At 62.9% G+C, this 27,967-nt stretch overlaps 6 protein-coding genes and 1 long non-coding RNA gene across 19 annotated transcripts; all 7 read left to right on the top strand.

Moving 5' to 3' along the window:
* The first annotated feature begins 1,598 nt into the window (after window positions 1-1,598).
* LOC129205397 (uncharacterized) lies at window positions 1,599-3,735 on the top strand. Of its 5 annotated transcripts, none has more exons than XM_054822863.1 (7): window positions 1,599-1,748; window positions 1,869-1,988; window positions 2,182-2,355; window positions 2,491-2,532; window positions 2,684-2,768; window positions 2,880-2,933; window positions 3,254-3,735. In XM_054822863.1, the coding sequence occupies exons 1-7, from the start codon at window positions 1,717-1,719 to the stop codon at window positions 3,716-3,718; spliced, it is 972 nt and encodes a 323-aa protein (XP_054678838.1). In that variant the 5' UTR covers window positions 1,599-1,716; the 3' UTR covers window positions 3,719-3,735. The 5 variants fall into 5 exon arrangements, with proteins under 5 accessions (XP_054678838.1, XP_054678836.1, XP_054678840.1 ...); XM_054822861.1 differs by having other exon boundaries at window positions 2,684-2,933; window positions 3,254-3,320; window positions 3,402-3,735; XM_054822865.1 differs by having other exon boundaries at window positions 3,240-3,485.
* On the top strand, window positions 3,734-6,874 carry LOC129204594 (T-cell activation Rho GTPase-activating protein-like; the record flags this gene model as incomplete). The annotated part of the gene is made up of 8 exons (XM_054820820.1): window positions 3,734-3,934; window positions 4,129-4,290; window positions 4,375-4,484; window positions 4,652-4,847; window positions 5,025-5,142; window positions 6,066-6,157; window positions 6,244-6,509; window positions 6,647-6,874. Coding segments are annotated over 7 exons (954 nt in total), but the record flags the coding sequence as incomplete, so codon positions are not given.
* Window positions 6,875-9,696: 2,822 nt separating this feature from the next.
* LOC129204694 (uncharacterized) lies at window positions 9,697-11,833 on the top strand. 5 transcript variants are annotated; one of them, XM_054821112.1, is made up of 7 exons: window positions 9,697-9,846; window positions 9,967-10,086; window positions 10,280-10,453; window positions 10,589-10,630; window positions 10,782-10,866; window positions 10,978-11,031; window positions 11,352-11,833. In XM_054821112.1, exons 1-7 carry the CDS (start codon window positions 9,815-9,817, stop codon window positions 11,814-11,816), a joined length of 972 nt encoding a protein of 323 aa, XP_054677087.1. In that variant the 5' UTR covers window positions 9,697-9,814; the 3' UTR covers window positions 11,817-11,833. The 5 variants fall into 5 exon arrangements, with proteins under 5 accessions (XP_054677087.1, XP_054677086.1, XP_054677089.1 ...); XM_054821111.1 differs by having other exon boundaries at window positions 10,782-11,031; window positions 11,352-11,418; window positions 11,500-11,833; XM_054821114.1 differs by having other exon boundaries at window positions 11,338-11,583.
* LOC129204593 (T-cell activation Rho GTPase-activating protein-like) lies at window positions 11,832-14,455 on the top strand (the record flags this gene model as incomplete). Its single annotated transcript, XM_054820818.1, has 7 exons — window positions 11,832-12,032; window positions 12,227-12,388; window positions 12,473-12,582; window positions 12,750-12,945; window positions 13,123-13,240; window positions 14,164-14,255; window positions 14,342-14,455. Coding segments are annotated over 7 exons (954 nt in total), but the record flags the coding sequence as incomplete, so codon positions are not given.
* A 3,340-nt stretch (window positions 14,456-17,795) lies between these two features.
* LOC129204732 (uncharacterized) lies at window positions 17,796-19,926 on the top strand. 5 transcript variants are annotated; one of them, XM_054821218.1, is made up of 7 exons: window positions 17,796-17,945; window positions 18,060-18,179; window positions 18,373-18,546; window positions 18,682-18,723; window positions 18,875-18,959; window positions 19,071-19,124; window positions 19,445-19,926. In XM_054821218.1, exons 1-7 carry the CDS (start codon window positions 17,914-17,916, stop codon window positions 19,907-19,909), a joined length of 972 nt encoding a protein of 323 aa, XP_054677193.1. In that variant the 5' UTR covers window positions 17,796-17,913; the 3' UTR covers window positions 19,910-19,926. The 5 variants fall into 5 exon arrangements, with proteins under 5 accessions (XP_054677193.1, XP_054677192.1, XP_054677195.1 ...); XM_054821217.1 differs by having other exon boundaries at window positions 18,875-19,124; window positions 19,445-19,511; window positions 19,593-19,926; XM_054821220.1 differs by having other exon boundaries at window positions 19,431-19,676.
* On the top strand, window positions 19,925-22,178 carry LOC129204592 (T-cell activation Rho GTPase-activating protein-like; the record flags this gene model as incomplete). Its single annotated transcript, XM_054820817.1, has 7 exons — window positions 19,925-20,125; window positions 20,320-20,481; window positions 20,566-20,675; window positions 20,843-21,038; window positions 21,216-21,333; window positions 21,641-21,789; window positions 21,966-22,178. Coding segments are annotated over 7 exons (1,149 nt in total), but the record flags the coding sequence as incomplete, so codon positions are not given.
* An 86-nt stretch (window positions 22,179-22,264) lies between these two features.
* On the top strand, window positions 22,265-23,068 carry LOC129204933 (uncharacterized). The gene is made up of 3 exons (XR_008576542.1): window positions 22,265-22,348; window positions 22,435-22,700; window positions 22,838-23,068. It is a non-coding gene; the product is annotated as an uncharacterized LOC129204933 (long non-coding RNA).
* The last annotated feature ends 4,899 nt before the right edge of the window (window positions 23,069-27,967 follow it).

Raw genomic sequence — 27,967 nt, 5'->3', positions numbered from 1 at the left:
TCTGCTCAGGCAGGCTCCCCTAGAGCAGCTTGCCCAGGACCTCGTCCTCTGGAGCTTTGAGTATCTCCCGGGAGGAGCGCCGGGAGGGGAGCGCAAGGGCAGGACGTAGGCAGGGCACGATGGCCAGGAAGGGCTCGAGGTCCCTACGCAGCCGCCGTCCCCTGCAGCCATCCTCCTTGCGCGCTGATTGTCGGGCAGTTTCCTCAGACCCGCTTCGCTCACGGCAAGGGCAGAGATTAACTGCCACGCCGGGCGCTCTAAATGCCTCAGCTCACCCAAAAAGCTTTGGAAGCGGCTCCAGCAGCAGCCGGGCTGCCGAGGCTTCGGTGCATGCCCGTGTGATGCAGGGGACGCCCGCACCATTCTGTGTTTGGAAGCGTTATCACCGTCGGCTCGGCAGCCCTTTTGCTTGTAAGCGCACGTGTTGCAAGTTATGAGTTACAAATTACAGCTGTGACTTAGAGAACTTGTAACTTTGAAACCTAATGAATGAATTGGCGAAGGAGTGAATCCACACGTCAGACTGGTCTGGACAAAGTGGATGTAGCCCTTGTTTGCCATTCTTCTTTGTGTGTTTTATGAACTCATAGACTAGAGTTGAATTTATGGAGTACGTTGTCCTACCAATGTGAGAGATCCAAACAGACCACGACGCTGCGCAGTCCAGAAGCAGCTTCCTCCTGTTGCTTGGCACGGTCTGCTGGACAGGGTGGGTGCTATTTACTGGTTTGAGCAGCTCTACAGAAAGCTGCTCAGCAGTAGCCAACGCACCCCTTGGGTTCTCAAGGCTGTTTGCAGCACAGATGCAAAGCACAGCCCCGTAGCAGCTCCTGGGAAGAAATGTCCTGATGCAGCTCATCCAACGGTTGCATTTCAGGACTTCTGCTGCTCCCTCTTTAAACTCTGCTGGCCTTCGCTGGGCTACGGCGGCAGCACTTCAGGCTGGTCTAGGTTCTGCCAATCGTCCTGGGGCATGAACGGTCCTAGCGAGACCAGCCTTCAGACATCCCAGGCCCTGGAGACCTGCCCGGCGGGGGGAAGGCTGGAGCAAAGAAGAGGTGCCCTCCGTGCAAGAGGCTCCGGCAGGATGAGGTGTCAGAGGATGAGATTAGAGAAGACTTGAGCAAAGCGGGGAGGCAGAAGACGTCCCTGTCGGGCCCCCACGGGGTGCGCCCTCAAGTGCCGAGGGGGCTGGCAGGTGGCCTTGCGAGGCCCCTCCACAAGGGAGATGCGCCTGAGGACTGGAAGAAAGCAAAGAGCCCATGGGCTGAGGAGCAGCGCAGTGGCCGGGAAAGCGGCCGAGCGGCCGGCCCCAGGGGGTGGTGGCCGGTGGCACCAAGTCGAGTCGGAGGCCAGGGAGGAGCGGTGAGCCGCGAGGCAAGGGGCAGTGCCAGCAGGTGGAGGCAGGTGGTCCTCGCCCCGGGCTGTGCCCTGCTCTGGGCTCCCCAGTGCAAGGCAGCCATGGCCATCCTGGAGAGAACCCTCAGCCCAGTGCCCCCCCCAGTGCCCCTCCCACTTTCCGTTGGGCTCCCAGCGTTGGTCAGTTGGAGCCAACAGCCCGCAGAGACAGCAGCACGGAGCTGTGCTGGCTGCGAGGAGGCAGGATCTGGCCGAGCAGCCACTAGCACCGGCACCGGCGGCCCGCTTCCCATCCTCGCCATCGCCGGCTGGCGCGAGTCCTTGGTGCCCGGCGAGGGGCCTCCTGTCCCGGGCGCGATGGGCCAGGCCAACTGCTGCTGCGGCTCCAGGTAGGCTCCCCGGGCGGCTTGGGGACACGCGGGCACGGCCGGGCCCCGCAGCAGCAGCAGCAGCAGCAGCAGCAGCAGCAGCAGCAGCCTTTCTCATGCCCGCCGCTCGCTGCTCCGCAGGGAGGCTCTCAGCGAGGCCGAGGCGGTGCTGAGCGCGGACGTGCAGCTGAGCCGGGGCCGCGAGAGGAGCGCGAGGCGCCTTCTCCTCCTCCAAGAGGAGCTGGTGGTGGCCAAGTTGCAGTAAGAGCCTCAGCGCCCCGCTGCCTTTGCCCCATGCCTGACCCCGGCACCATTGCGGGGACACCCGGGCACCAGCCCCAGGCCCCGGGACCTTGGTGCTGGACGCATCGATCCACGTCCGTGCCAAGGGCAGGTGGGGGAGCCCGAGGAGGCCACCTCCATGCAGCTCCCCGCCTTCCCCTGCTCTCCGCAGAGGTGGCACCAGCCTGCGCCCACAGCTGCGCCTGGCCCTGGAGCAGCTGTGGGTGCTGAGCGGCAGGAAGGAGGCGGCGGGGGAGGAAGAAGAGGAGGAGCAGGAAGGCAGCGGCGTGGACAGGAGCTCCCTCGTCTTCGTCTGGCCCAGCGGCTCCTGCATTGCCACTTTCGGGCGAGTTGTGCTCCACGGGGCTTCGTCCTGCCCCGTCTCCTTGCCCATGGGGCAGGGCTGTGCCGGCGCCCGCCTCTGCCCACGGGCTGGGGGGCAGCGGGGCCTGACGCTCTTTCTCCTCCTCTCTGTCTGCAGCTCCCGGGCACTGAAGGAGCTGTGGCTGGGCACACTGCTGGGGTGAGCCGGGGGAGGGATGCTCCGGGCGCAGCCCGACGGGGGAAGACAGCTCCCCAGCTGGGGAGAGGTGCCCCCGCGGCACCCCCCGACAAGAGAGAAGAGGTGTCTTGGGGCTCAGCCGGCCCTCTCCCTGTCCCTTCTTGTGGCACAGGGCACCCGAAGGAGCCGCGAAAGTGCGGGTGACCCGTCTCCCATCGCTCCAAGTCCTGGAGAAGGAGCTGAGGCGCCGCCGTGCCGTGAGTGTCTCTCTGGCCTGGGCTCTGTCCCCGAGCGAGCGCTGGTCCTGCAGCTGCCGAGCAGCAGAGGCACGGCTGCTCAGCTCCTCGCCCTCTTTCTCGCTTGGCCAGGGGAGGACATTCAGCGCCAGGAGCCTGGAGAGGCTGCTGGAGGGCCAGGCCAAGGTGAGAGCGGCGGCCTTTTGGCCACCTCTGGCTGTGCCGCCGTGTGCGGCGAGCGGAGCGAGCTCGTGCGGGACAGAGGGCTGGAGGGAGGGAGGGTGCCGCGGTGCCACTCAGGGAGCGGAGAGGCTTGGGGAGCCCCCAGGAACGCCGGCACGTCCCGGCTGTTGGCGCTGGGAGGAAACCCGCCGCGCGGGGCAGAGAGCCCGGGAGAGCGGAGGGTCCCGGCTCTGCCGCGCGCGGGCTGCCGGTGCCGGGGGGCAGCTGGCTGGTGGCCCTTTCTGCTGTGGGGCTGCCCTCTAAGCACAGCCTGCTTCTTGCAGGCCGATCGCAAGCAAGGGCTCGCGCCGGTCCCGTCCGGCGACGCGGGGGCACGCTGCCGCTCAGCAGGTGAGTATTGGAAAGCAAGGCCAGCTCCTGCAACCGACCGGCTGAGCTGTGCTCACTTGTCCCTTGAGTGTCGCCATGCAGGTGCGGTAGCCCGAGGGAGGACGTCGGCGGGAGGAGCAAGGACACCCGCTGGGCAGCGGCCGCTGGATGTGGTTCTGCGGGGACAGGGAGCCTCTGCTGCTGCTGCTGCTGCTGCTGCTGCCCCGGGGCTTGGCAGGGCGAGGGCTGGGCCGGGCTGTCCCGGTGGCACGCCGGCTCTCGGGAGCCTCCGAGCGAGCCAGAGCCGCGGTTCCGGCCGCTGGCTCCCTGCCCCCCCTGCCGCACCGCTCAGCGCTGCGCTGCAGGGCAGGGCAGGGCAGGGCAGGCTCCGGGAGCGCTGGCCTGGCGGTCTCCATTGAGGGGCTCGTGCTCTCTTTTCCTTTGCAGCAGGAGGGAGCAGCTGCAGCAGCAGGAACAGGAGGAGGACACGGCTGCCCTGGCCCTTTGCTCTGCGGCGCAGCCCGGCCGCTGCCCAGGCGCCAGGGCAGGCGGGCTGCGGCTGCAGCAGGGCGCTCTTTGGCCAGCCCCTGGCAGCCGTCTGCGGGGAGGAGGGCACGCTGCCCCGGCCCATCCAGGTAAGGCAGCCTGGACAGGGGGTCCCCAGCCCTCCAGGTGCTCCGTAGAGGCTGTGGGTGTCCCCGGGAGCTGCGGGGAGGAGGGCCTGGGCACTTCAGCCCCAGCAAGGAGCCAGGTCTGGGGCAGCGCTCTGGCCGGCGCTGTTGGAAGGCAGCTCCGCAGGCAAGCAAGCGTCCTCCTGCCTCTCCTGCAGGAGCTGCTGGCTGTCCTGCAGCAGGAAGGGCCATCGACGGAGGGGATATTCCGGCAAGCTGCCAGCGTGACAGCGCTTCGGGAGCTGCGGGAGGCCCTGGACCGCGGTGCAGAGGTGGAGCTGGGAAGGCAGCCGGCGCTGCTGCTGGCTATCCTCTTGAAGGTGAGCGCTTGGGAGCTGCCGCCGGAGGAGCTCCTGGCTGGCCTGGAGTGTCCAAAGGCTCAGCTGGAGGCCCGGGCCTTGCAGGACTTCCTGCGAAGCATCCCCTCCAAGCTCCTCGTCAACGACCTCTACGAGGACTGGATGGCCGCCATGCGGAGGACCAGCAAGGAGGAGAAGATGGCAGAGCTGAAAGCGTAAGCGTGGGCAGCAGCCTGCCTGTTGAGCAGGAGCCCTGAGCGCTGGCCGAGAGCACCTGGAGAGCTGCGCGACACAGCCGCCGCCTCCCACCTGCCTCGGGCGAGCCTGGGGGATGGCTGTGGGCAGCATCTGCTCCATGAACCTTGCGTTCCTGTTCCCTCAGGGTGGCCGAGAAGCTGCCCGCGGCCAACGTCCTCCTCCTGAAGCGGCTGCTCTCCCTCCTCCGGCGCATCGCCCGCAGCGCGGGCACCAGCAGGATGAGCTCCAGCAACCTGGCCATCTGCATGGGGCCAAGCCTGCTGAGCCCACCGCACGAGGACCTGCTCCCGCTGGAGGCCATGCTGGAGGCGACCGAGAAGGTACGCTGTCTGGCCCTGCTGGCTGCGGCCTTCCCGGCCCGGCCCATCCTCCGAGCTTGGCTGCTCAGAGGTCTCCGGCTGCCTCCTGCCTGGAGCGAGGGTCGGGAGTGGGAAAGGCCGCTTGCTCGGCCCCGTTTTCCGGCAGCTGGCTTGAGAGCAAGGCTTTGATGTGTGCAGGTGAAGGTGCTGGTGGAGTTCCTGGTGGAGAACTGCAGGGAACTCTTTGGGGAGGAGACCGCTGAGCTTTGCTGTCCAGCAGCCGAGGAGTCGCCAGCCCCCAGGCAGAGCTCCCGAGGTAAGCGGAGGGACCGAGGCTTGTCACAGCCTGGGGCTCGGGACGCCAGAACCCTCGGCGTCGTTCCTGGCGGGGCTGGGCAGCGAGCGTCGCCCTCGGAGCCCCGCTTGTCCCCTGGCCTCTCTTGGGCCGCTGCCTCTCGGGGCACGAGCGCTTTGTTTTGCTCGGCAAGGTGAGCCGAAGCGGGCAGACAGGGCAGCCGAGGGCTGAGCCCAGCAGTGGCGTAGGGCTTCGGCGGGCTTTGGCCGGAGCTGGTTTCTCCTTCCCAGAAGTCCCTCACCGTGCTGCACGTGCTTTTTCTTTCGAGGCCCGCGTTTGGCAGAGCAAAGCGTCCCTGCGGTCAGAGCAGAGCCCGAGCGTCAGGCAGACGCCTCGCCGCGCACGCCCGCCTCTCTAGAGCTCGGTGTCCTCCGAGAAGCCGGGGGAGATACGGTGGTGGGGTCTGACGCGGGAGAGGTAGGTCAGGTCCCCAAAGCCCGTGACAGCGTCTCTGGTGTGGGAGGGGAGTTTCTGGAGAGGCCAAGTGGCTGCTGTGCCCCTGCCTGGCAGCAGAGCTGCTGCGGGTTTGGGCGATTCCTCCGGCGCCCGGGATGGGCCGTGGTAACGAAAACTGGCACGCTTGTTTCTCAAAGGCACTGGGCATGTGCTCCAGCAAACCAAATGCCCACAAAACACCGTCGGAAGGGCAGAGGGGAGCAGCCGCTGACTTCCGAGGGCTTTTGCCCAGGTCCTACTTCCTATCAGAGCTTCATCGAGTCTCTTTGGAGGGGGCGGGTGGGGGGGGGGGCGCTGTGCGGACCGTGGCGGATGCAAAGCAGCCAAAGGGCTCTCCTCTGCAGAGCTGAGGTAGCAATTTGTCCGGGAGCTGCTTACGGCTCCGGGTCATCTCTTGCCACCTGCTACCTCCGACTTTTCTGTTGTAGGCACCTCCGGCTTTGCCTCCGAGCACCCCCGAGAGCGCGGCAGACTCCCCGGGGCGCCCCGAAGAACTGGCGAGCCTTTCAAGGGAAAGAAGGTAAACTGAGCCGGTTGTGGTTCGAATGGGAACGGACTCCAGCGGATGGTGGCTTTCCCTCGCTGATACCTCTGTGGGATGGAAAGGTTTGCAGGCTCTCCCCAGGCCGAGGGAAAAAGAAGAGAGCGAAAGAGGAAACAGGCCTGGGGGGAGGAGAGTGAAAGCCCCGTGGAAGAGACGAGGAGGAAGAAGAGGGCAGAAGTTTCTGGGGCTGGACCAAAGAGAAGAGGCAGGAGGGTGCAGGAGGCCAGGAGGCCCACGTGGAAGAGACGAGGAGGAAGAAGAGGGCAGAAGTTTCTGGGGCTGGACCAAAGAGAAGAGGCAGGAGGGTGCAGGAGGCCAGGAGGCCCAGGTGTGTACCAGGCTCTGCCGCCCATCTTTGCCACGAACGGTTCCTCGTGAAGGGTGTGCCCCAAGGAGAGGGGAACAAAGCCCTGCCTCGTCCTGCCCTTCTGGCTTTATGGGAGCTTTCTGACTCTGTTGTTGCAGGTGCCGATTCATTTTCCCTGGCTGAAGCGCTGTGAGTCCTGGGCCCCCGCAGCTGTTGTCCACAAATAAAATGATCTTTTGTCTCTTCGGACTGTGCCTCCTGCCGTGGGATATTCGGGAGTGGGGAGCTGTGGTCTGGGGATGAATTGTCAGGGAGGAGTCTGGGATCGTCCCTTGTCCCAGCACCCTTTGCAGCAGGCATCAGGGCCGAGTGGAGGCGCTTTAGGAGGGAAACTGTAATGGGTTTGCGTGGCAAGGTTTTGGCAGCGGGGGGGGGGCCTACAGCGGTGGCTTCTGTGAGAAGCTGCTAGAAGCTTCCCCCGTGTCCGATAGAGCCAATGCCGGCCGGCTCTAAGACGGACCCGCCGCCGGCCAAGGCCGAGCCCATCAGCGACGGTGGTAGCGCCTATGGGATAACATAGTTAAGAAGGGAAAAAACCCCCCTAGCGGGAGCTTTTGCAGCCGGAGAGAGGAGTGAGGAGATGTGAGAAACTCTGCAGACACCAAGGTCAGTGCAGAAGGAGGGGGAGGAGGCGCTCCAGGCGCCGGAGCAGAGATTCCCCTGCAGCCCGTGGAGAAGACCATGGTGAGGCAGGCTGTCCCCCTGCAGCCCACGGAGGAAGGATGATGGGGAGCAGAGATTCCACCTGCAGCCCGTGGAGGACCCCACGCCGGAGCAGGTGGAGGCACCCACAGGAGGCTGTGACCCCGTGGGAAGCCCGCGCTGGAGCAGGCTCCTGGCGGGACCTGTGGCCCCGTGGAGAGAGGAGCCCACGCCGGAGCAGGTTTGCTGGCAGGACTTGTGACCCCGTGGGGGACCCACGCTGGAGCAGTCTCTTCCGGAAGGTCTGCACCCCGTGGGAGGGACCCCACGCTGGAGCAGTTGGTGAAGAACTGCAGCCCGTGGGAAGGACTCCTGTGGGAGAAGTTGGTGGAGGACTGCCTGCCGTGGGAGGGACCCCACGCTGGAGCAGGGGCAGAGTGTGAGGAGTCCTCCCCCTGAGGAGGAAGGAGCGGCAGAGACACCGTGTGATGAACTGACCACAACCCCCATTCCCCGTCCCCCTCTGCCGCGGCCGGGGAGGAGGGAGAGGAATCGGGAGTAAAGTTAAGCCCGGGAAGGAGGGAGGGGTGGGAGGAGGTGTTTGAAGGTTTGGTTTTATTTCTCATTGCCCTACTCTGTTTTGCTTGATAATAAATGAGATGACTTTTTTTTCCAAGTTGGGTCGGTTTTGCCCGTGACGGTAATTAGCGACTGATCTCTCCCCGTCCTCATCTCCACCCACGAGCCTCTCGCTACATTTTCTCTGCCCTGTCCGGTTGAGGAGGGGAGCGATCGAGCAGCTTTGGTGGGTCGGCCGCAAAAGAAACCCACCCCAGAACCCCAAGCAGAGAGTCCCAGAGGGGAGGGTGGACGTTGGAAAGGACCTGTGGAGGTCCTTGGGTCCAACATCTGCTCAGGCAGGCTCCCCTAGAGCAGCTTGCCCAGGACCTCGTCCTCTGGAGCTTTGAGTATCTCCCGGGAGGAGCGCCGGGAGGGGAGCGCAAGGGCAGGACGTAGGCAGGGCACGATGGCCAGGAAGGGCTCGAGGTCCCTACGCAGCCGCCGTCCCCTGCAGCCATCCTCCTTGCGCGCTGATTGTCGGGCAGTTTCCTCAGACCCGCTTCGCTCACGGCAAGGGCAGAGATTAACTGCCACGCCGGGCGCTCTAAATGCCTCAGCTCACCCAAAAAGCTTTGGAAGCGGCTCCAGCAGCAGCCGGGCTGCCGAGGCTTCGGTGCATGCCCGTGTGATGCAGGGGACGCCCGCACCATTCTGTGTTTGGAAGCGTTATCACCGTCGGCTCGGCAGCCCTTTTGCTTGTAAGCGCACGTGTTGCAAGTTATGAGTTACAAATTACAGCTGTGACTTAGAGAACTTGTAACTTTGAAACCTAATGAATGAATTGGCGAAGGAGTGAATCCACACGTCAGACTGGTCTGGACAAAGTGGATGTAGCCCTTGTTTGCCATTCTTCTTTGTGTGTTTTATGAACTCATAGACTAGAGTTGAATTTATGGAGTACGTTGTCCTACCAATGTGAGAGATCCAAACAGACCACGACGCTGCGCAGTCCAGAAGCAGCTTCCTCCTGTTGCTTGGCACGGTCTGCTGGACAGGGTGGGTGCTATTTACTGGTTTGAGCAGCTCTACAGAAAGCTGCTCAGCAGTAGCCAACGCACCCCTTGGGTTCTCAAGGCTGTTTGCAGCACAGATGCAAAGCACAGCCCCGTAGCAGCTCCTGGGAAGAAATGTCCTGATGCAGCTCATCCAACGGTTGCATTTCAGGACTTCTGCTGCTCCCTCTTTAAACTCTGCTGGCCTTCGCTGGGCTACGGCGGCAGCACTTCAGGCTGGTCTAGGTTCTGCCAATCGTCCTGGGGCATGAACGGTCCTAGCGAGACCAGCCTTCAGACATCCCAGGCCCTGGAGACCTGCCCGGCGGGGGGAAGGCTGGAGCAAAGAAGAGGTGCCCTCCGTGCAAGAGGCTCCGGCAGGATGAGGTGTCAGAGGATGAGATTAGAGAAGACTTGAGCAAAGCGGGGAGGCAGAAGACGTCCCTGTCGGGCCCCCACGGGGTGCGCCCTCAAGTGCCGAGGGGGCTGGCAGGTGGCCTTGCGAGGCCCCTCCACAAGGGAGATGCGCCTGAGGACTGGAAGAAAGCAAAGAGCCCATGGGCTGAGGAGCAGCGCAGTGGCCGGGAAAGCGGCCGAGCGGCCGGCCCCAGGGGGTGGTGGCCGGTGGCACCAAGTCGAGTCGGAGGCCAGGGAGGAGCGGTGAGCCGCGAGGCAAGGGGCAGTGCCAGCAGGTGGAGGCAGGTGGTCCTCGCCCCGGGCTGTGCCCTGCTCTGGGCTCCCCAGTGCAAGGCAGCCATGGCCATCCTGGAGAGAACCCTCAGCCCAGTGCCCCCCCCAGTGCCCCTCCCACTTTCCGTTGGGCTCCCAGCGTTGGTCAGTTGGAGCCAACAGCCCGCAGAGACAGCAGCACGGAGCTGTGCTGGCTGCGAGGAGGCAGGATCTGGCCGAGCAGCCACTAGCACCGGCACCGGCGGCCCGCTTCCCATCCTCGCCATCGCCGGCTGGCGCGAGTCCTTGGTGCCCGGCGAGGGGCCTCCTGTCCCGGGCGCGATGGGCCAGGCCAACTGCTGCTGCGGCTCCAGGTAGGCTCCCCGGGCGGCTTGGGGACACGCGGGCACGGCCGGGCCCCGCAGCAGCAGCAGCAGCAGCAGCAGCAGCAGCAGCAGCAGCCTTTCTCATGCCCGCCGCTCGCTGCTCCGCAGGGAGGCTCTCAGCGAGGCCGAGGCGGTGCTGAGCGCGGACGTGCAGCTGAGCCGGGGCCGCGAGAGGAGCGCGAGGCGCCTTCTCCTCCTCCAAGAGGAGCTGGTGGTGGCCAAGTTGCAGTAAGAGCCTCAGCGCCCCGCTGCCTTTGCCCCATGCCTGACCCCGGCACCATTGCGGGGACACCCGGGCACCAGCCCCAGGCCCCGGGACCTTGGTGCTGGACGCATCGATCCACGTCCGTGCCAAGGGCAGGTGGGGGAGCCCGAGGAGGCCACCTCCATGCAGCTCCCCGCCTTCCCCTGCTCTCCGCAGAGGTGGCACCAGCCTGCGCCCACAGCTGCGCCTGGCCCTGGAGCAGCTGTGGGTGCTGAGCGGCAGGAAGGAGGCGGCGGGGGAGGAAGAAGAGGAGGAGCAGGAAGGCAGCGGCGTGGACAGGAGCTCCCTCGTCTTCGTCTGGCCCAGCGGCTCCTGCATTGCCACTTTCGGGCGAGTTGTGCTCCACGGGGCTTCGTCCTGCCCCGTCTCCTTGCCCATGGGGCAGGGCTGTGCCGGCGCCCGCCTCTGCCCACGGGCTGGGGGGCAGCGGGGCCTGACGCTCTTTCTCCTCCTCTCTGTCTGCAGCTCCCGGGCACTGAAGGAGCTGTGGCTGGGCACACTGCTGGGGTGAGCCGGGGGAGGGATGCTCCGGGCGCAGCCCGACGGGGGAAGACAGCTCCCCAGCTGGGGAGAGGTGCCCCCGCGGCACCCCCCGACAAGAGAGAAGAGGTGTCTTGGGGCTCAGCCGGCCCTCTCCCTGTCCCTTCTTGTGGCACAGGGCACCCGAAGGAGCCGCGAAAGTGCGGGTGACCCGTCTCCCATCGCTCCAAGTCCTGGAGAAGGAGCTGAGGCGCCGCCGTGCCGTGAGTGTCTCTCTGGCCTGGGCTCTGTCCCCGAGCGAGCGCTGGTCCTGCAGCTGCCGAGCAGCAGAGGCACGGCTGCTCAGCTCCTCGCCCTCTTTCTCGCTTGGCCAGGGGAGGACATTCAGCGCCAGGAGCCTGGAGAGGCTGCTGGAGGGCCAGGCCAAGGTGAGAGCGGCGGCCTTTTGGCCACCTCTGGCTGTGCCGCCGTGTGCGGCGAGCGGAGCGAGCTCGTGCGGGACAGAGGGCTGGAGGGAGGGAGGGTGCCGCGGTGCCACTCAGGGAGCGGAGAGGCTTGGGGAGCCCCCAGGAACGCCGGCACGTCCCGGCTGTTGGCGCTGGGAGGAAACCCGCCGCGCGGGGCAGAGAGCCCGGGAGAGCGGAGGGTCCCGGCTCTGCCGCGCGCGGGCTGCCGGTGCCGGGGGGCAGCTGGCTGGTGGCCCTTTCTGCTGTGGGGCTGCCCTCTAAGCACAGCCTGCTTCTTGCAGGCCGATCGCAAGCAAGGGCTCGCGCCGGTCCCGTCCGGCGACGCGGGGGCACGCTGCCGCTCAGCAGGTGAGTATTGGAAAGCAAGGCCAGCTCCTGCAACCGACCGGCTGAGCTGTGCTCACTTGTCCCTTGAGTGTCGCCATGCAGGTGCGGTAGCCCGAGGGAGGACGTCGGCGGGAGGAGCAAGGACACCCGCTGGGCAGCGGCCGCTGGATGTGGTTCTGCGGGGACAGGGAGCCTCTGCTGCTGCTGCTGCTGCTGCTGCTGCCCCGGGGCTTGGCAGGGCGAGGGCTGGGCCGGGCTGTCCCGGTGGCACGCCGGCTCTCGGGAGCCTCCGAGCGAGCCAGAGCCGCGGTTCCGGCCGCTGGCTCCCTGCCCCCCCTGCCGCACCGCTCAGCGCTGCGCTGCAGGGCAGGGCAGGGCAGGGCAGGCTCCGGGAGCGCTGGCCTGGCGGTCTCCATTGAGGGGCTCGTGCTCTCTTTTCCTTTGCAGCAGGAGGGAGCAGCTGCAGCAGCAGGAACAGGAGGAGGACACGGCTGCCCTGGCCCTTTGCTCTGCGGCGCAGCCCGGCCGCTGCCCAGGCGCCAGGGCAGGCGGGCTGCGGCTGCAGCAGGGCGCTCTTTGGCCAGCCCCTGGCAGCCGTCTGCGGGGAGGAGGGCACGCTGCCCCGGCCCATCCAGGTAAGGCAGCCTGGACAGGGGGTCCCCAGCCCTCCAGGTGCTCCGTAGAGGCTGTGGGTGTCCCCGGGAGCTGCGGGGAGGAGGGCCTGGGCACTTCAGCCCCAGCAAGGAGCCAGGTCTGGGGCAGCGCTCTGGCCGGCGCTGTTGGAAGGCAGCTCCGCAGGCAAGCAAGCGTCCTCCTGCCTCTCCTGCAGGAGCTGCTGGCTGTCCTGCAGCAGGAAGGGCCATCGACGGAGGGGATATTCCGGCAAGCTGCCAGCGTGACAGCGCTTCGGGAGCTGCGGGAGGCCCTGGACCGCGGTGCAGAGGTGGAGCTGGGAAGGCAGCCGGCGCTGCTGCTGGCTATCCTCTTGAAGGTGAGCGCTTGGGAGCTGCCGCCGGAGGAGCTCCTGGCTGGCCTGGAGTGTCCAAAGGCTCAGCTGGAGGCCCGGGCCTTGCAGGACTTCCTGCGAAGCATCCCCTCCAAGCTCCTCGTCAACGACCTCTACGAGGACTGGATGGCCGCCATGCGGAGGACCAGCAAGGAGGAGAAGATGGCAGAGCTGAAAGCGTAAGCGTGGGCAGCAGCCTGCCTGTTGAGCAGGAGCCCTGAGCGCTGGCCGAGAGCACCTGGAGAGCTGCGCGACACAGCCGCCGCCTCCCACCTGCCTCGGGCGAGCCTGGGGGATGGCTGTGGGCAGCATCTGCTCCATGAACCTTGCGTTCCTGTTCCCTCAGGGTGGCCGAGAAGCTGCCCGCGGCCAACGTCCTCCTCCTGAAGCGGCTGCTCTCCCTCCTCCGGCGCATCGCCCGCAGCGCGGGCACCAGCAGGATGAGCTCCAGCAACCTGGCCATCTGCATGGGGCCAAGCCTGCTGAGCCCACCGCACGAGGACCTGCTCCCGCTGGAGGCCATGCTGGAGGCGACCGAGAAGGTACGCTGTCTGGCCCTGCTGGCTGCGGCCTTCCCGGCCCGGCCCATCCTCCGAGCTTGGCTGCTCAGAGGTCTCCGGCTGCCTCCTGCCTGGAGCGAGGGTCGGGAGTGGGAAAGGCCGCTTGCTCGGCCCCGTTTTCCGGCAGCTGGCTTGAGAGCAAGGCTTTGATGTGTGCAGGTGAAGGTGCTGGTGGAGTTCCTGGTGGAGAACTGCAGGGAACTCTTTGGGGAGGAGACCGCTGAGCTTTGCTGTCCAGCAGCCGAGGAGTCGCCAGCCCCCAGGCAGAGCTCCCGAGGTAAGCGGAGGGACCGAGGCTTGTCACAGCCTGGGGCTCGGGACGCCAGAACCCTCGGCGTCGTTCCTGGCGGGGCTGGGCAGCGAGCGTCGCCCTCGGAGCCCCGCTTGTCCCCTGGCCTCTCTTGGGCCGCTGCCTCTCGGGGCACGAGCGCTTTGTTTTGCTCGGCAAGGTGAGCCGAAGCGGGCAGACAGGGCAGCCGAGGGCTGAGCCCAGCAGTGGCGTAGGGCTTCGGCGGGCTTTGGCCGGAGCTGGTTTCTCCTTCCCAGAAGTCCCTCACCGTGCTGCACGTGCTTTTTCTTTCGAGGCCCGCGTTTGGCAGAGCAAAGCGTCCCTGCGGTCAGAGCAGAGCCCGAGCGTCAGGCAGACGCCTCGCCGCGCACGCCCGCCTCTCTAGAGCTCGGTGTCCTCCGAGAAGCCGGGGGAGATACGGTGGTGGGGTCTGACGCGGGAGAGGTAGGTCAGGTCCCCAAAGCCCGTGACAGCGTCTCTGGTGTGGGAGGGGAGTTTCTGGAGAGGCCAAGTGGCTGCTGTGCCCCTGCCTGGCAGCAGAGCTGCTGCGGGTTTGGGCGATTCCTCCGGCGCCCGGGATGGGCCGTGGTAACGAAAACTGGCACGCTTGTTTCTCAAAGGCACTGGGCATGTGCTCCAGCAAACCAAATGCCCACAAAACACCGTCGGAAGGGCAGAGGGGAGCAGCCGCTGACTTCCGAGGGCTTTTGCCCAGGTCCTACTTCCTATCAGAGCTTCATCGAGTCTCTTTGGAGGGGGCGGGTGGGGGGGGGGGCGCTGTGCGGACCGTGGCGGATGCAAAGCAGCCAAAGGGCTCTCCTCTGCAGAGCTGAGGTAGCAATTTGTCCGGGAGCTGCTTACGGCTCCGGGTCATCTCTTGCCACCTGCTACCTCCGACTTTTCTGTTGTAGGCACCTCCGGCTTTGCCTCCGAGCACCCCCGAGAGCGCGGCAGACTCCCCGGGGCGCCCCGAAGAACTGGCGAGCCTTTCAAGGGAAAGAAGGTAAACTGAGCCGGTTGTGGTTCGAATGGGAACGGACTCCAGCGGATGGTGGCTTTCCCTCGCTGATACCTCTGTGGGATGGAAAGGTTTGCAGGCTCTCCCCAGGCCGAGGGAAAAAGAAGAGAGCGAAAGAGGAAACAGGCCTGGGGGGAGGAGAGTGAAAGCCCCGTGGAAGAGACGAGGAGGAAGAAGAGGGCAGAAGTGTCTGGGGCTGGACCAAAGAGAAGAGGCAGGAGGGTGCAGGAGGCCAGGAGGCCCACGTGGAAGAGACGAGGAGGAAGAAGAGGGCAGAAGTTTCTGGGGCTGGACCAAAGAGAAGAGGCAGGAGGGTGCAGGAGGCCAGGAGGCCCAGGTGTGTACCAGGCTCTGCCGCCCATCTTTGCCACGAACGGTTCCTCGTGAAGGGTGTGCCCCAAGGAGAGGGGAACAAAGCCCTGCCTCGTCCTGCCCTTCTGGCTTTATGGGAGCTTTCTGACTCTGTTGTTGCAGGTGCCGATTCATTTTCCCTGGCTGAAGCGCTGTGAGTCCTGGGCCCCCGCAGCTGTTGTCCACAAATAAAATGATCTTTTGTCTCTTCGGACTGTGCCTCCTGCCGTGGGATATTCGGGAGTGGGGAGCTGTGGTCTGGGGATGAATTGTCAGGGAGGAGTCTGGGATCGTCCCTTGTCCCAGCACCCTTTGCAGCAGGCATCAGGGCCGAGTGGAGGCGCTTTAGGAGGGAAACTGTAATGGGTTTGCGTGGCAAGGTTTTGGCAGCGGGGGGGGGGGCCTACAGCGGTGGCTTCTGTGAGAAGCTGCTAGAAGCTTCCCCCGTGTCCGATAGAGCCAATGCCGGCCGGCTCTAAGACGGACCCGCCGCCGGCCAAGGCCGAGCCCATCAGCGACGGTGGTAGCGCCTATGGGATAACATAGTTAAGAAGGGAAAAAACCCCCCTAGCGGGAGCTTTTGCAGCCGGAGAGAGGAGTGAGGAGATGTGAGAAACTCTGCAGACACCAAGGTCAGTGCAGAAGGAGGGGGAGGAGGCGCTCCAGGCGCCGGAGCAGAGATTCCCCTGCAGCCCGTGGAGAAGACCATGGTGAGGCAGGCTGTCCCCCTGCAGCCCACGGAGGAAGGATGATGGGGAGCAGAGATTCCACCTGCAGCCCGTGGAGGACCCCACGCCGGAGCAGGTGGAGGCACCCACAGGAGGCTGTGACCCCGTGGGAAGCCCGCGCTGGAGCAGGCTCCTGGCGGGACCTGTGGCCCCGTGGAGAGAGGAGCCCACGCCGGAGCAGGTTTGCTGGCAGGACTTGTGACCCCGTGGGGGACCCACGCTGGAGCAGTCTCTTCCGGAAGGTCTGCACCCCGTGGGAGGGACCCCACGCTGGAGCAGTTGGTGAAGAACTGCAGCCCGTGGGAAGGACTCCTGTGGGAGAAGTTGGTGGAGGACTGCCTGCCGTGGGAGGGACCCCACGCTGGAGCAGGGGCAGAGTGTGAGGAGTCCTCCCCCTGAGGAGGAAGGAGCGGCAGAGACACCGTGTGATGAACTGACCACAACCCCCATTCCCCGTCCCCCTCTGCCGCGGCCGGGGAGGAGGGAGAGGAATCGGGAGTAAAGTTAAGCCCGGGAAGGAGGGAGGGGTGGGAGGAGGTGTTTGAAGGTTTGGTTTTATTTCTCATTGCCCTACTCTGTTTTGCTTGATAATAAATGAGATGACTTTTTTTTCCAAGTTGGGTCGGTTTTGCCCGTGACGGTAATTAGCGACTGATCTCTCCCCGTCCTCATCTCCACCCACGAGCCTCTCGCTACATTTTCTCTGCCCTGTCCGGTTGAGGAGGGGAGCGATCGAGCAGCTTTGGTGGGTCGGCCGCAAAAGAAACCCACCCCAGAACCCCAAGCAGAGAGTCCCAGAGGGGAGGGTGGACGTTGGAAAGGACCTGTGGAGGTCCTTGGGTCCAACATCTGCTCAGGCAGGCTCCCCTAGAGCAGCTTGCCCAGGACCTCGTCCTCTGGAGCTTTGAGTATCTCCCGGGAGGAGCGCCGGGAGGGGAGCGCAAGGGCAGGACGTAGGCAGGGCACGATGGCCAGGAAGGGCTCGAGGTCCCTACGCAGCCGCCGTCCCCTGCAGCCATCCTCCTTGCGCGCTGATTGTCGGGCAGTTTCCTCAGACCCGCTTCGCTCACGGCAAGGGCAGAGATTAACTGCCACGCCGGGCGCTCTAAATGCCTCAGCTCACCCAAAAAGCTTTGGAAGCGGCTCCAGCAGCAGCCGGGCTGCCGAGGCTTCGGTGCATGCCCGTGTGATGCAGGGGACGCCCGCACCATTCTGTGTTTGGAAGCGTTATCACCGTCGGCTCGGCAGCCCTTTTGCTTGTAAGCGCACGTGTTGCAAGTTATGAGTTACAAATTACAGCTGTGACTTAGAGAACTTGTAACTTTGAAACCTAATGAATGAATTGGCGAAGGAGTGAATCCACACGTCAGACTGGTCTGGACAAAGTGGATGTAGCCCTTGGTTGCCATTCTTCTTTGTGTGTTTTATGAACTCATAGACTAGAGTTGAATTTATGGAGTACGTTGTCCTACCAATGTGAGAGATCCAAACAGACCACGACGCTGCGCAGTCCAGAAGCAGCTTCCTCCTGTTGCTTGGCACGGTCTGCTGGACAGGGTGGGTGCTATTTACTGGTTTGAGCAGCTCTACAGAAAGCTGCTCAGCAGTAGCCAACGCACCCCTTGGGTTCTCAAGGCTGTTTGCAGCACAGATGCAAAGCACAGCCCCGTAGCAGCTCCTGGGAAGAAATGTCCTGATGCAGCTCATCCAACGGTTGCATTTCAGGACTTCTGCTGCTCCCTCTTTAAACTCTGCTGGCCTTCGCTGGGCTACGGCGGCAGCACTTCAGGCTGGTCTAGGTTCTGCCAATCGTCCTGGGGCATGAACGGTCCTAGCGAGACCAGCCTTCAGACATCCCAGGCCCTGGAGACCTGCCCGGCGGGGGGAAGGCTGGAGCAAAGAAGAGGTGCCCTCCGTGCAAGAGGCTCCGGCAGGATGAGGTGTCAGAGGATGAGATTAGAGAAGACTTGAGCAAAGCGGGGAGGCAGAAGACGTCCCTGTCGGGCCCCCACGGGGTGCGCCCTCAAGTGCCGAGGGGGCTGGCAGGTGGCCTTGCGAGGCCCCTCCACAAGGGAGATGCGCCTGAGGACTGGAAGAAAGCAAAGAGCCCATGGGCTGAGGAGCAGCGCAGTGGCCGGGAAAGCGGCCGAGCGGCCGGCCCCAGGGGGTGGTGGCCGGTGGCACCAAGTCGAGTCGGAGGCCAGGGAGGAGCGGTGAGCCGCGAGGCAAGGGGCAGTGCCAGCAGGTGGAGGCAGGTGGTCCTCGCCCCGGGCTGTGCCCTGCTCTGGGCTCCCCAGTGCAAGGCAGCCATGGCCATCCTGGAGAGAACCCTCAGCCCAGTGCCCCCCCCAGTGCCCCTCCCACTTTCCGTTGGGCTCCCAGCGTTGGTCAGTTGGAGCCAACAGCCCGCAGAGACAGCAGCACGGAGCTGTGCTGGCTGCGAGGAGGCAGGATCTGGCCGAGCAGCCACTAGCACCGGCACCGGCGGCCCGCTTCCCATCCTCGCCATCGCCGGCTGGCGCGAGTCCTTGGTGCCCGGCGAGGGGCCTCCTGTCCCGGGCGCGATGGGCCAGGCCAACTGCTGCTGCGGCTCCAGGTAGGCTCCCCGGGCGGCTTGGGGACACGCGGGCACGGCCGGGCCCCGCAGCAGCAGCAGCAGCAGCAGCAGCAGCAGCAGCCTTTCTCATGCCCGCCGCTCGCTGCTCCGCAGGGAGGCTCTCAGCGAGGCCGAGGCGGTGCTGAGCGCGGACGTGCAGCTGAGCCGGGGCCGCGAGAGGAGCGCGAGGCGCCTTCTCCTCCTCCAAGAGGAGCTGGTGGTGGCCAAGTTGCAGTAAGAGCCTCAGCGCCCCGCTGCCTTTGCCCCATGCCTGACCCCGGCACCATTGCGGGGACACCCGGGCACCAGCCCCAGGCCCCGGGACCTTGGTGCTGGACGCATCGATCCACGTCCGTGCCAAGGGCAGGTGGGGGAGCCCGAGGAGGCCACCTCCATGCAGCTCCCTGCCTTCCCCTGCTCTCCGCAGAGGTGGCACCAGCCTGCGCCCACAGCTGCGCCTGGCCCTGGAGCAGCTGTGGGTGCTGAGCGGCAGGAAGGAGGCGGCGGGGGAGGAAGAAGAGGAGGAGCAGGAAGGCAGCGGCGTGGACAGGAGCTCCCTCGTCTTCGTCTGGCCCAGCGGCTCCTGCATTGCCACTTTCGGGCGAGTTGTGCTCCACGGGGCTTCGTCCTGCCCCGTCTCCTTGCCCATGGGGCAGGGCTGTGCCGGCGCCCGCCTCTGCCCACGGGCTGGGGGGCAGCGGGGCCTGACGCTCTTTCTCCTCCTCTCTGTCTGCAGCTCCCGGGCACTGAAGGAGCTGTGGCTGGGCACACTGCTGGGGTGAGCCGGGGGAGGGATGCTCCGGGCGCAGCCCGACGGGGGAAGACAGCTCCCCAGCTGGGGAGAGGTGCCCCCGCGGCACCCCCCGACAAGAGAGAAGAGGTGTCTTGGGGCTCAGCCGGCCCTCTCCCTGTCCCTTCTTGTGGCACAGGGCACCCGAAGGAGCCGCGAAAGTGCGGGTGACCCGTCTCCCATCGCTCCAAGTCCTGGAGAAGGAGCTGAGGCGCCGCCGTGCCGTGAGTGTCTCTCTGGCCTGGGCTCTGTCCCCGAGCGAGCGCTGGTCCTGCAGCTGCCGAGCAGCAGAGGCACGGCTGCTCAGCTCCTCGCCCTCTTTCTCGCTTGGCCAGGGGAGGACATTCAGCGCCAGGAGCCTGGAGAGGCTGCTGGAGGGCCAGGCCAAGGTGAGAGCGGCGGCCTTTTGGCCACCTCTGGCTGTGCCGCCGTGTGCGGCGAGCGGAGCGAGCTCGTGCGGGACAGAGGGCTGGAGGGAGGGAGGGTGCCGCGGTGCCACTCAGGGAGCGGAGAGGCTTGGGGAGCCCCCAGGAACGCCGGCACGTCCCGGCTGTTGGCGCTGGGAGGAAACCCGCCGCGCGGGGCAGAGAGCCCGGGAGAGCGGAGGGTCCCGGCTCTGCCGCGCGCGGGCTGCCGGTGCCGGGGGGCAGCTGGCTGGTGGCCCTTTCTGCTGTGGGGCTGCCCTCTAAGCACAGCCTGCTTCTTGCAGGCCGATCGCAAGCAAGGGCTCGCGCCGGTCCCGTCCGGCGACGCGGGGGCACGCTGCCGCTCAGCAGGTGAGTATTGGAAAGCAAGGCCAGCTCCTGCAACCGACCGGCTGAGCTGTGCTCACTTGTCCCTTGAGTGTCGCCATGCAGGTGCGGTAGCCCGAGGGAGGACGTCGGCGGGAGGAGCAAGGACACCCGCTGGGCAGCGGCCGCTGGATGTGGTTCTGCGGGGACAGGGAGCCTCTGCTGCTGCTGCTGCTGCTGCTGCTGCCCCGGGGCTTGGCAGGGCGAGGGCTGGGCCGGGCTGTCCCGGTGGCACGCCGGCTCTCGGGAGCCTCCGAGCGAGCCAGAGCCGCGGTTCCGGCCGCTGGCTCCCTGCCCCCCCTGCCGCACCGCTCAGCGCTGCGCTGCAGGGCAGGGCAGGGCAGGGCAGGCTCCGGGAGCGCTGGCCTGGCGGTCTCCATTGAGGGGCTCGTGCTCTCTTTTCCTTTGCAGCAGGAGGGAGCAGCTGCAGCAGCAGGAACAGGAGGAGGACACGGCTGCCCTGGCCCTTTGCTCTGCGGCGCAGCCCGGCCGCTGCCCAGGCGCCAGGGCAGGCGGGCTGCGGCTGCAGCAGGGCGCTCTTTGGCCAGCCCCTGGCAGCCGTCTGCGGGGAGGAGGGCACGCTGCCCCGGCCCATCCAGGTAAGGCAGCCTGGACAGGGGGTCCCCAGCCCTCCAGGTGCTCCGTAGAGGCTGTGGGTGTCCCCGGGAGCTGCGGGGAGGAGGGCCTGGGCACTTCAGCCCCAGCAAGGAGCCAGGTCTGGGGCAGCGCTCTGGCCGGCGCTGTTGGAAGGCAGCTCCGCAGGCAAGCAAGCGTCCTCCTGCCTCTCCTGCAGGAGCTGCTGGCTGTCCTGCAGCAGGAAGGGCCATCGACGGAGGGGATATTCCGGCAAGCTGCCAGCGTGACAGCGCTTCGGGAGCTGCGGGAGGCCCTGGACCGCGGTGCAGAGGTGGAGCTGGGAAGGCAGCCGGCGCTGCTGCTGGCTATCCTCTTGAAGGTGAGCGCTTGGGAGCTGCCGCCGGAGGAGCTCCTGGCTGGCCTGGAGTGTCCAAAGGCTCAGCTGGAGGCCCGGGCCTTGCAGGACTTCCTGCGAAGCATCCCCTCCAAGCTCCTCGTCAACGACCTCTACGAGGACTGGATGGCCGCCATGCGGAGGACCAGCAAGGAGGAGAAGATGGCAGAGCTGAAAGCGTAAGCGTGGGCAGCAGCCTGCCTGTTGAGCAGGAGCCCTGAGCGCTGGCCGAGAGCACCTGGAGAGCTGCGCGACACAGCCGCCGCCTCCCACCTGCCTCGGGCGAGCCTGGGGGATGGCTGTGGGCAGCATCTGCTCCATGAACCTTGCGTTCCTGTTCCCTCAGGGTGGCCGAGAAGCTGCCCGCGGCCAACGTCCTCCTCCTGAAGCGGCTGCTCTCCCTCCTCCGGCGCATCGCCCGCAGCGCGGGCACCAGCAGGATGAGCTCCAGCAACCTGGCCATCTGCATGGGGCCAAGCCTGCTGAGCCCACCGCACGAGGACCTGCTCCCGCTGGAGGCCATGCTGGAGGCGACCGAGAAGGTACGCTGTCTGGCCCTGCTGGCTGCGGCCTTCCCGGCCCGGCCCATCCTCCGAGCTTGGCTGCTCAGAGGTCTCCGGCTGCCTCCTGCCTGGAGCGAGGGTCGGGAGTGGGAAAGGCCGCTTGCTCGGCCCCGTTTTCCGGCAGCTGGCTTGAGAGCAAGGCTTTGATGTGTGCAGGTGAAGGTGCTGGTGGAGTTCCTGGTGGAGAACTGCAGGGAACTCTTTGGGGAGGAGACCGCTGAGCTTTGCTGTCCAGCAGCCGAGGAGTCGCCAGCCCCCAGGCAGAGCTCCCGAGGTAAGCGGAGGGACCGAGGCTTGTCACAGCCTGGGGCTCGGGACGCCAGAACCCTCGGCGTCGTTCCTGGCGGGGCTGGGCAGCGAGCGTCGCCCTCGGAGCCCCGCTTGTCCCCTGGCCTCTCTTGGGCCGCTGCCTCTCGGGGCACGAGCGCTTTGTTTTGCTCGGCAAGGTGAGCCGAAGCGGGCAGACAGGGCAGCCGAGGGCTGAGCCCAGCAGTGGCGTAGGGCTTCGGCGGGCTTTGGCCGGAGCTGGTTTCTCCTTCCCAGAAGTCCCTCACCGTGCTGCACGTGCTTTTTCTTTCGAGGCCCGCGTTTGGCAGAGCAAAGCGTCCCTGCGGTCAGAGCAGAGCCCGAGCGTCAGGCAGACGCCTCGCCGCGCACGCCCGCCTCTCTAGAGCTCGGTGTCCTCCGAGAAGCCGGGGGAGATACGGTGGTGGGGTCTGACGCGGGAGAGGTAGGTCAGGTCCCCAAAGCCCGTGACAGCGTCTCTGGTGTGGGAGGGGAGTTTCTGGAGAGGCCAAGTGGCTGCTGTGCCCCTGCCTGGCAGCAGAGCTGCTGCGGGTTTGGGCGATTCCTCCGGCGCCCGGGATGGGCCGTGGTAACGAAAACTGGCACGCTTGTTTCTCAAAGGCACTGGGCATGTGCTCCAGCAAACCAAATGCCCACAAAACACCGTCGGAAGGGCAGAGGGGAGCAGCCGCTGACTTCCGAGGGCTTTTGCCCAGGTCCTACTTCCTATCAGAGCTTCATCGAGTCTCTTTGGAGGGGGCGGGTGGGGGGGGGGGCGCTGTGCGGACCGTGGCGGATGCAAAGCAGCCAAAGGGCTCTCCTCTGCAGAGCTGAGGTAGCAATTTGTCCGGGAGCTGCTTACGGCTCCGGGTCATCTCTTGCCACCTGCTACCTCCGACTTTTCTGTTGTAGGCACCTGCGGCTTTGCCTCCGAGCACCCCCGAGAGCGCGGCAGACTCCCCGGGGCGCCCCGAAGAACTGGCGAGCCTTTCAAGGGAAAGAAGGTAAACTGAGCCGGTTGTGGTTCGAATGGGAACGGACTCCAGCGGATGGTGGCTTTCCCTCGCTGATACCTCTGTGGGATGGAAAGGTTTGCAGGCTCTCCCCAGGCCGAGGGAAAAAGAAGAGAGCGAAAGAGGAAACAGGCCTGGGGGGAGGAGAGTGAAAGCCCCGTGGAAGAGACGAGGAGGAAGAAGAGGGCAGAAGTTTCTGGGGCTGGACCAAAGAGAAGAGGCAGGAGGGTGCAGGAGGCCAGGAGGCCCACGTGGAAGAGACGAGGAGGAAGAAGAGGGCAGAAGTTTCTGGGGCTGGACCAAAGAGAAGAGGCAGGAGGGTGCAGGAGGCCAGGAGGCCCAGGTGTGTACCAGGCTCTGCCGCCCATCTTTGCCACGAACGGTTCCTCGTGAAGGGTGTGCCCCAAGGAGAGGGGAACAAAGCCCTGCCTCGTCCTGCCCTTCTGGCTTTATGGGAGCTTTCTGACTCTGTTGTTGCAGGTGCCGATTCATTTTCCCTGGCTGAAGCGCTGTGAGTCCTGGGCCCCCGCAGCTGTTGTCCACAAATAAAATGATCTTTTGTCTCTTCGGACTGTGCCTCCTGCCGTGGGATATTCGGGAGTGGGGAGCTGTGGTCTGGGGATGAATTGTCAGGGAGGAGTCTGGGATCGTCCCTTGTCCCAGCACCCTTTGCAGCAGGCATCAGGGCCGAGTGGAGGCGCTTTAGGAGGGAAACTGTAATGGGTTTGCGTGGCAAGGTTTTGGCAGCGGGGGGGGGGCCTACAGCGGTGGCTTCTGTGAGAAGCTGCTAGAAGCTTCCCCCGTGTCCGATAGAGCCAATGCCGGCCGGCTCTAAGACGGACCCGCCGCCGGCCAAGGCCGAGCCCATCAGCGACGGTGGTAGCGCCTATGGGATAACATAGTTAAGAAGGGAAAAAACCCCCCTAGCGGGAGCTTTTGCAGCCGGAGAGAGGAGTGAGGAGATGTGAGAAACTCTGCAGACACCAAGGTCAGTGCAGAAGGAGGGGGAGGAGGCGCTCCAGGCGCCGGAGCAGAGATTCCCCTGCAGCCCGTGGAGAAGACCATGGTGAGGCAGGCTGTCCCCCTGCAGCCCACGGAGGAAGGATGATGGGGAGCAGAGATTCCACCTGCAGCCCGTGGAGGACCCCACGCCGGAGCAGGTGGAGGCACCCACAGGAGGCTGTGACCCCGTGGGAAGCCCGCGCTGGAGCAGGCTCCTGGCGGGACCTGTGGCCCCGTGGAGAGAGGAGCCCACGCCGGAGCAGGTTTGCTGGCAGGACTTGTGACCCCGTGGGGGACCCACGCTGGAGCAGTCTCTTCCGGAAGGTCTGCACCCCGTGGGAGGGACCCCACGCTGGAGCAGTTGGTGAAGAACTGCAGCCCGTGGGAAGGACTCCTGTGGGAGAAGTTGGTGGAGGACTGCCTGCCGTGGGAGGGACCCCACGCTGGAGCAGGGGCAGAGTGTGAGGAGTCCTCCCCCTGAGGAGGAAGGAGCGGCAGAGACACCGTGTGATGAACTGACCACAACCCCCATTCCCCGTCCCCCTCTGCCGCGGCCGGGGAGGAGGGAGAGGAATCGGGAGTAAAGTTAAGCCCGGGAAGGAGGGAGGGGTGGGAGGAGGTGTTTGAAGGTTTGGTTTTATTTCTCATTGCCCTACTCTGTTTTGCTTGATAATAAATGAGATGACTTTTTTTTCCAAGTTGGGTCGGTTTTGCCCGTGACGGTAATTAGCGACTGATCTCTCCCCGTCCTCATCTCCACCCACGAGCCTCTCGCTACATTTTCTCTGCCCTGTCCGGTTGAGGAGGGGAGCGATCGAGCAGCTTTGGTGGGTCGGCCGCAAAAGAAACCCACCCCAGAACCCCAAGCAGAGAGTCCCAGAGGGGAGGGTGGACGTTGGAAAGGACCTGTGGAGGTCCTTGGGTCCAACATCTGCTCAGGCAGGCTCCCCTAGAGCAGCTTGCCCAGGACCTCGTCCTCTGGAGCTTTGAGTATCTCCCGGGAGGAGCGCCGGGAGGGGAGCGCAAGGGCAGGACGTAGGCAGGGCACGATGGCCAGGAAGGGCTCGAGGTCCCTACGCAGCCGCCGTCCCCTGCAGCCATCCTCCTTGCGCGCTGATTGTCGGGCAGTTTCCTCAGACCCGCTTCGCTCACGGCAAGGGCAGAGATTAACTGCCACGCCGGGCGCTCTAAATGCCTCAGCTCACCCAAAAAGCTTTGGAAGCGGCTCCAGCAGCAGCCGGGCTGCCGAGGCTTCGGTGCATGCCCGTGTGATGCAGGGGACACCCGCACCATTTTGTTTTTGGAAGCGTTTGTAGCGCTTTCTTTAAATGAAATCCTTTAGCATGGGAATCAAATCTTTACATTTTAATTGCCAGCCCCAGTGGTTAAAGTTATAAAGTTATACGCATAAAAAATTCTGCATTCAATCATATATAGGCAATGCAGTGCCTCCGTGGATTTTCTGGACATCATTGATTTGTCTGAAGTGGTGTATGGTTTTACTGCATTATGATCTTAGTCAGTATATGATTGAGTCTGAAACATCTGCTGGTACAGCACAAGACTGACAACTGCCCTTCATCCTCCAACAGTGCCTTCATAAGGCCCCAGTTCAGTCAGCACATCTGTGCAGGCAGAGAACGAGGCCATTCCTGAGAAGAAAAGGACACATGGAAACCGCTCTGGGTGGCTGGTTGAGCCAGGGTTTCATTGCCCGTGCACAGCAGTTTCCGGAGCTGTATTCTCAGGACTTGTTGCAGTCTGAACCTGTCTTCCCATCTGGATCATATGAGGTATCCTCCATCAGTGACACTTTGCTCTGACAGGTGTCCTGCTGTGTACTGCAGCAGTTCAGAGCTAAATAATTTATTTTGGAAGCATGTTTTGTACATGACTTAGAAAATGGAAGAGAACAGGAATATTGCAACAGTGAACTGTAGGATAGACAAATACATTCTGCCCCGTAGTTTCTAAGCATTGCACTTTGCCATCCATTGTTTCAAAATTGCTTTCTCTCCCAGAATTCTCTTCAAAAGAGAAGGCTGATCCAAAGTAGGTTTTGTTTGTTGGGTTTTTTCCAGGGTGGTTCATTGATTTCCATTTTTAATAGTAAAGATGAATAAAAAAAAGAAAAAAAAACCCACGACAAAATATTACCTAACGTTTAAAATAGAGAGAATGCACATATGTGCCACAGCACACTTCATGTGTGGACATCAAAGTGTCTCACAGAGGTCATAATCCTCATTTCAAAGATGAGGAAGTAGAGGTGCTGAGAGGGAAAGTGGCTTAGCAGGTCAGTGGCAAAGCAGGGCAAGAGTTTCCTGAGCCTGTACTGCAGGCGGAGATGAAGGAGGAGAACAAACCCGTCCTCACCTAATCAGGACAGCCCAGGTCCTGAGTGCAATGAAGACACAAAGACACTGCAGGGAGAGCAGCAAATCATGCCACAAGCTGTGGAGCCAGCAAAGCCTGGTTTCCTCTGGGTTTGCATTTAAAGGGTAGTTCGGGGGTTGTCTGATGTTGGCCTTTGATGGTGCAATCATGGGGTGCCACTGTGGTCTTTCCCTCACTAAGGGCACTGGTGGAGTCTGGCTCCTCAGCTTCATCCTCTGTTTTCCCAAAACTTTTGGGTGCTTGAGAACTTTTGAGCCTTTCTGTCAGGTGTGATCACTGTGAGCCAGTGGAGTCACAAAGAACACGTCCTTCATGCACATACAGACATGTCTGTCTTGGCTTTGCAATATAGGGGGTACCTTATCCTATGGAACTATGCAATGTCAATATTTTAATATTGTTGATCTGTGGTTTTGAACTTTTTTTCTTCGCAACAGAGTTCTGAAAGTAGATAAAGGGTGGTACAGCAAGGATGTTAACAATGTTGATTCAGTAGCCGCTATTGTATAATCTTACAGGAAAATGCTTCCCAAGGGGAGACACAAAATTGGACTTCCAACCCTGTAGCTCCATCTTCTTTGAGCCCTGAGAGACTCACTATGAAGTGAGACTCATTCAGGTTATTCATTTGATGAATAACTTGAGTGAGAAGACATTTTTATACCTGAAGCCATGCCGCCTTGGGTCATGGTCCTGTCATATCTCGTTACCCAGAGAGGGAAAGGTTGAATAGGAATTTTGGTGTGAAATTCCGAAGTAGTGATTTTCGAGCTTTCTTGATATGTGAACTCTGAAAATACTTGGTGGGGGGGGAAGGGGGGGGCAGAGGGAGTGGAGGGAGGAGGGCTATTCAGCCTCCTTGATGGTAAACTGAAACCTACTGATAATAGGTTGGTTTTCTTAGCTTTAATGGACCCTTTAAAGGTAGGCCATGGATGCCACAGGGCTGCTGGCCAAAAGTTGAAAAGAATTGCTCTAAAGAACACCCCTGGTATTTAAGGAGTGCTTCTCATGGCTCAGGAGAGAACATCTTTCTCTCTGAGGACTGGAACACAGCCACTCCAAGAGTCTATAAAGTTTCATGGCGTGATGTGGCCATGAGTTAATTGAAGATTTTAGAGTGTTTTTCACAAAGGGATTTGCCTCTGAAAGGTAGACACAATCTGGGGGATTTTCCCTCTCTGCTCATATTATTGGAAGCAGCAAAATCAATGGGAGCCAGGACCCAAGATCCTGGCTCTGTCTGTGGGAGAGCATCCATGGTCTGGTTGTGCACACGTGAAGAGGTCTGTCTGGGCTCGCCCCTTGTGCCTGCATGCGTGCAGGGTGCTGTTGGATGTGCTGTCCTCGGGACGTCAACTCTTAGCTCAGGGAACAGACTGTCCACCTTTGTCGCAAGCTGCACTACACAACTGGTAGTTACTCTTCATAACAGCTGCTTTGAAATGGCTTGCAGTGTAACCTTTTGATTAACAGTGCCTCCCTGACTGCTTTCTGAGATGAGTGTTACAAAAGCTGGGTAGCAGGGATAAGTTGTCTAGCTTTGACATTCACCCTCTTTGACCTTCAAGTCTTTTTTCTTCCATCAATTAAAAAGACACAGTGTTGTTCTTAGCCCACAGGAGGGTTGTGAGAGTTTTAATAATAAACTCTTCTAGATCATCAAATGAAATGTGCTGTATAAATGCAGATTAATGCTACTAGAAAGCCTGCAGGTTCTTTGCCTTGAGTAACTCTTCTGTGGTGTCTGCCAGCAGACTCAAATACATTTGCTGCTCAGATTACTAATCTCAGATGTAATATATCAACTGAACAGACTTTTGTTCTTTATGTTTTAAATATTACAGTGCATTGTATCATGCAACCTATGATAACACTGTTTAGCATCTCTGTTATTAGAGCATCTCTTCATACTTTTGTTGTTACAGGTCCCAGAGGCATTGTTTATGGGCAGACCTCAAAGACCTAGTAGTATTTCACTTTTCCAGATAGGAAAACTGAGGCCCATTTTCCAAGCAAAAACTCTGAGCCAGTGGTGTAGAAACTGGGTCTCCTACTTCTGACATGCTTTCTCTCCAAGCAGTGAGAAACTATGCTTTCAAAGGCACTGAAGACTATAAATTACAGGACCTCACCACAGAGTTTGCAAGTGAAAGTAAGTTTGATAAACAGAATAATTTCTCCCTCCGTGTGCTGTGAGTGACACTTCCA

The sequence above is a fragment of the Grus americana genome, chromosome 3, assembly GCF_028858705.1.
Source record: "Grus americana isolate bGruAme1 chromosome 3, bGruAme1.mat, whole genome shotgun sequence".
Classification (NCBI taxonomy): Eukaryota; Metazoa; Chordata; class Aves; order Gruiformes; family Gruidae; genus Grus; species Grus americana.
This window is presented reverse-complemented; position numbering and strand designations above follow the sequence as displayed.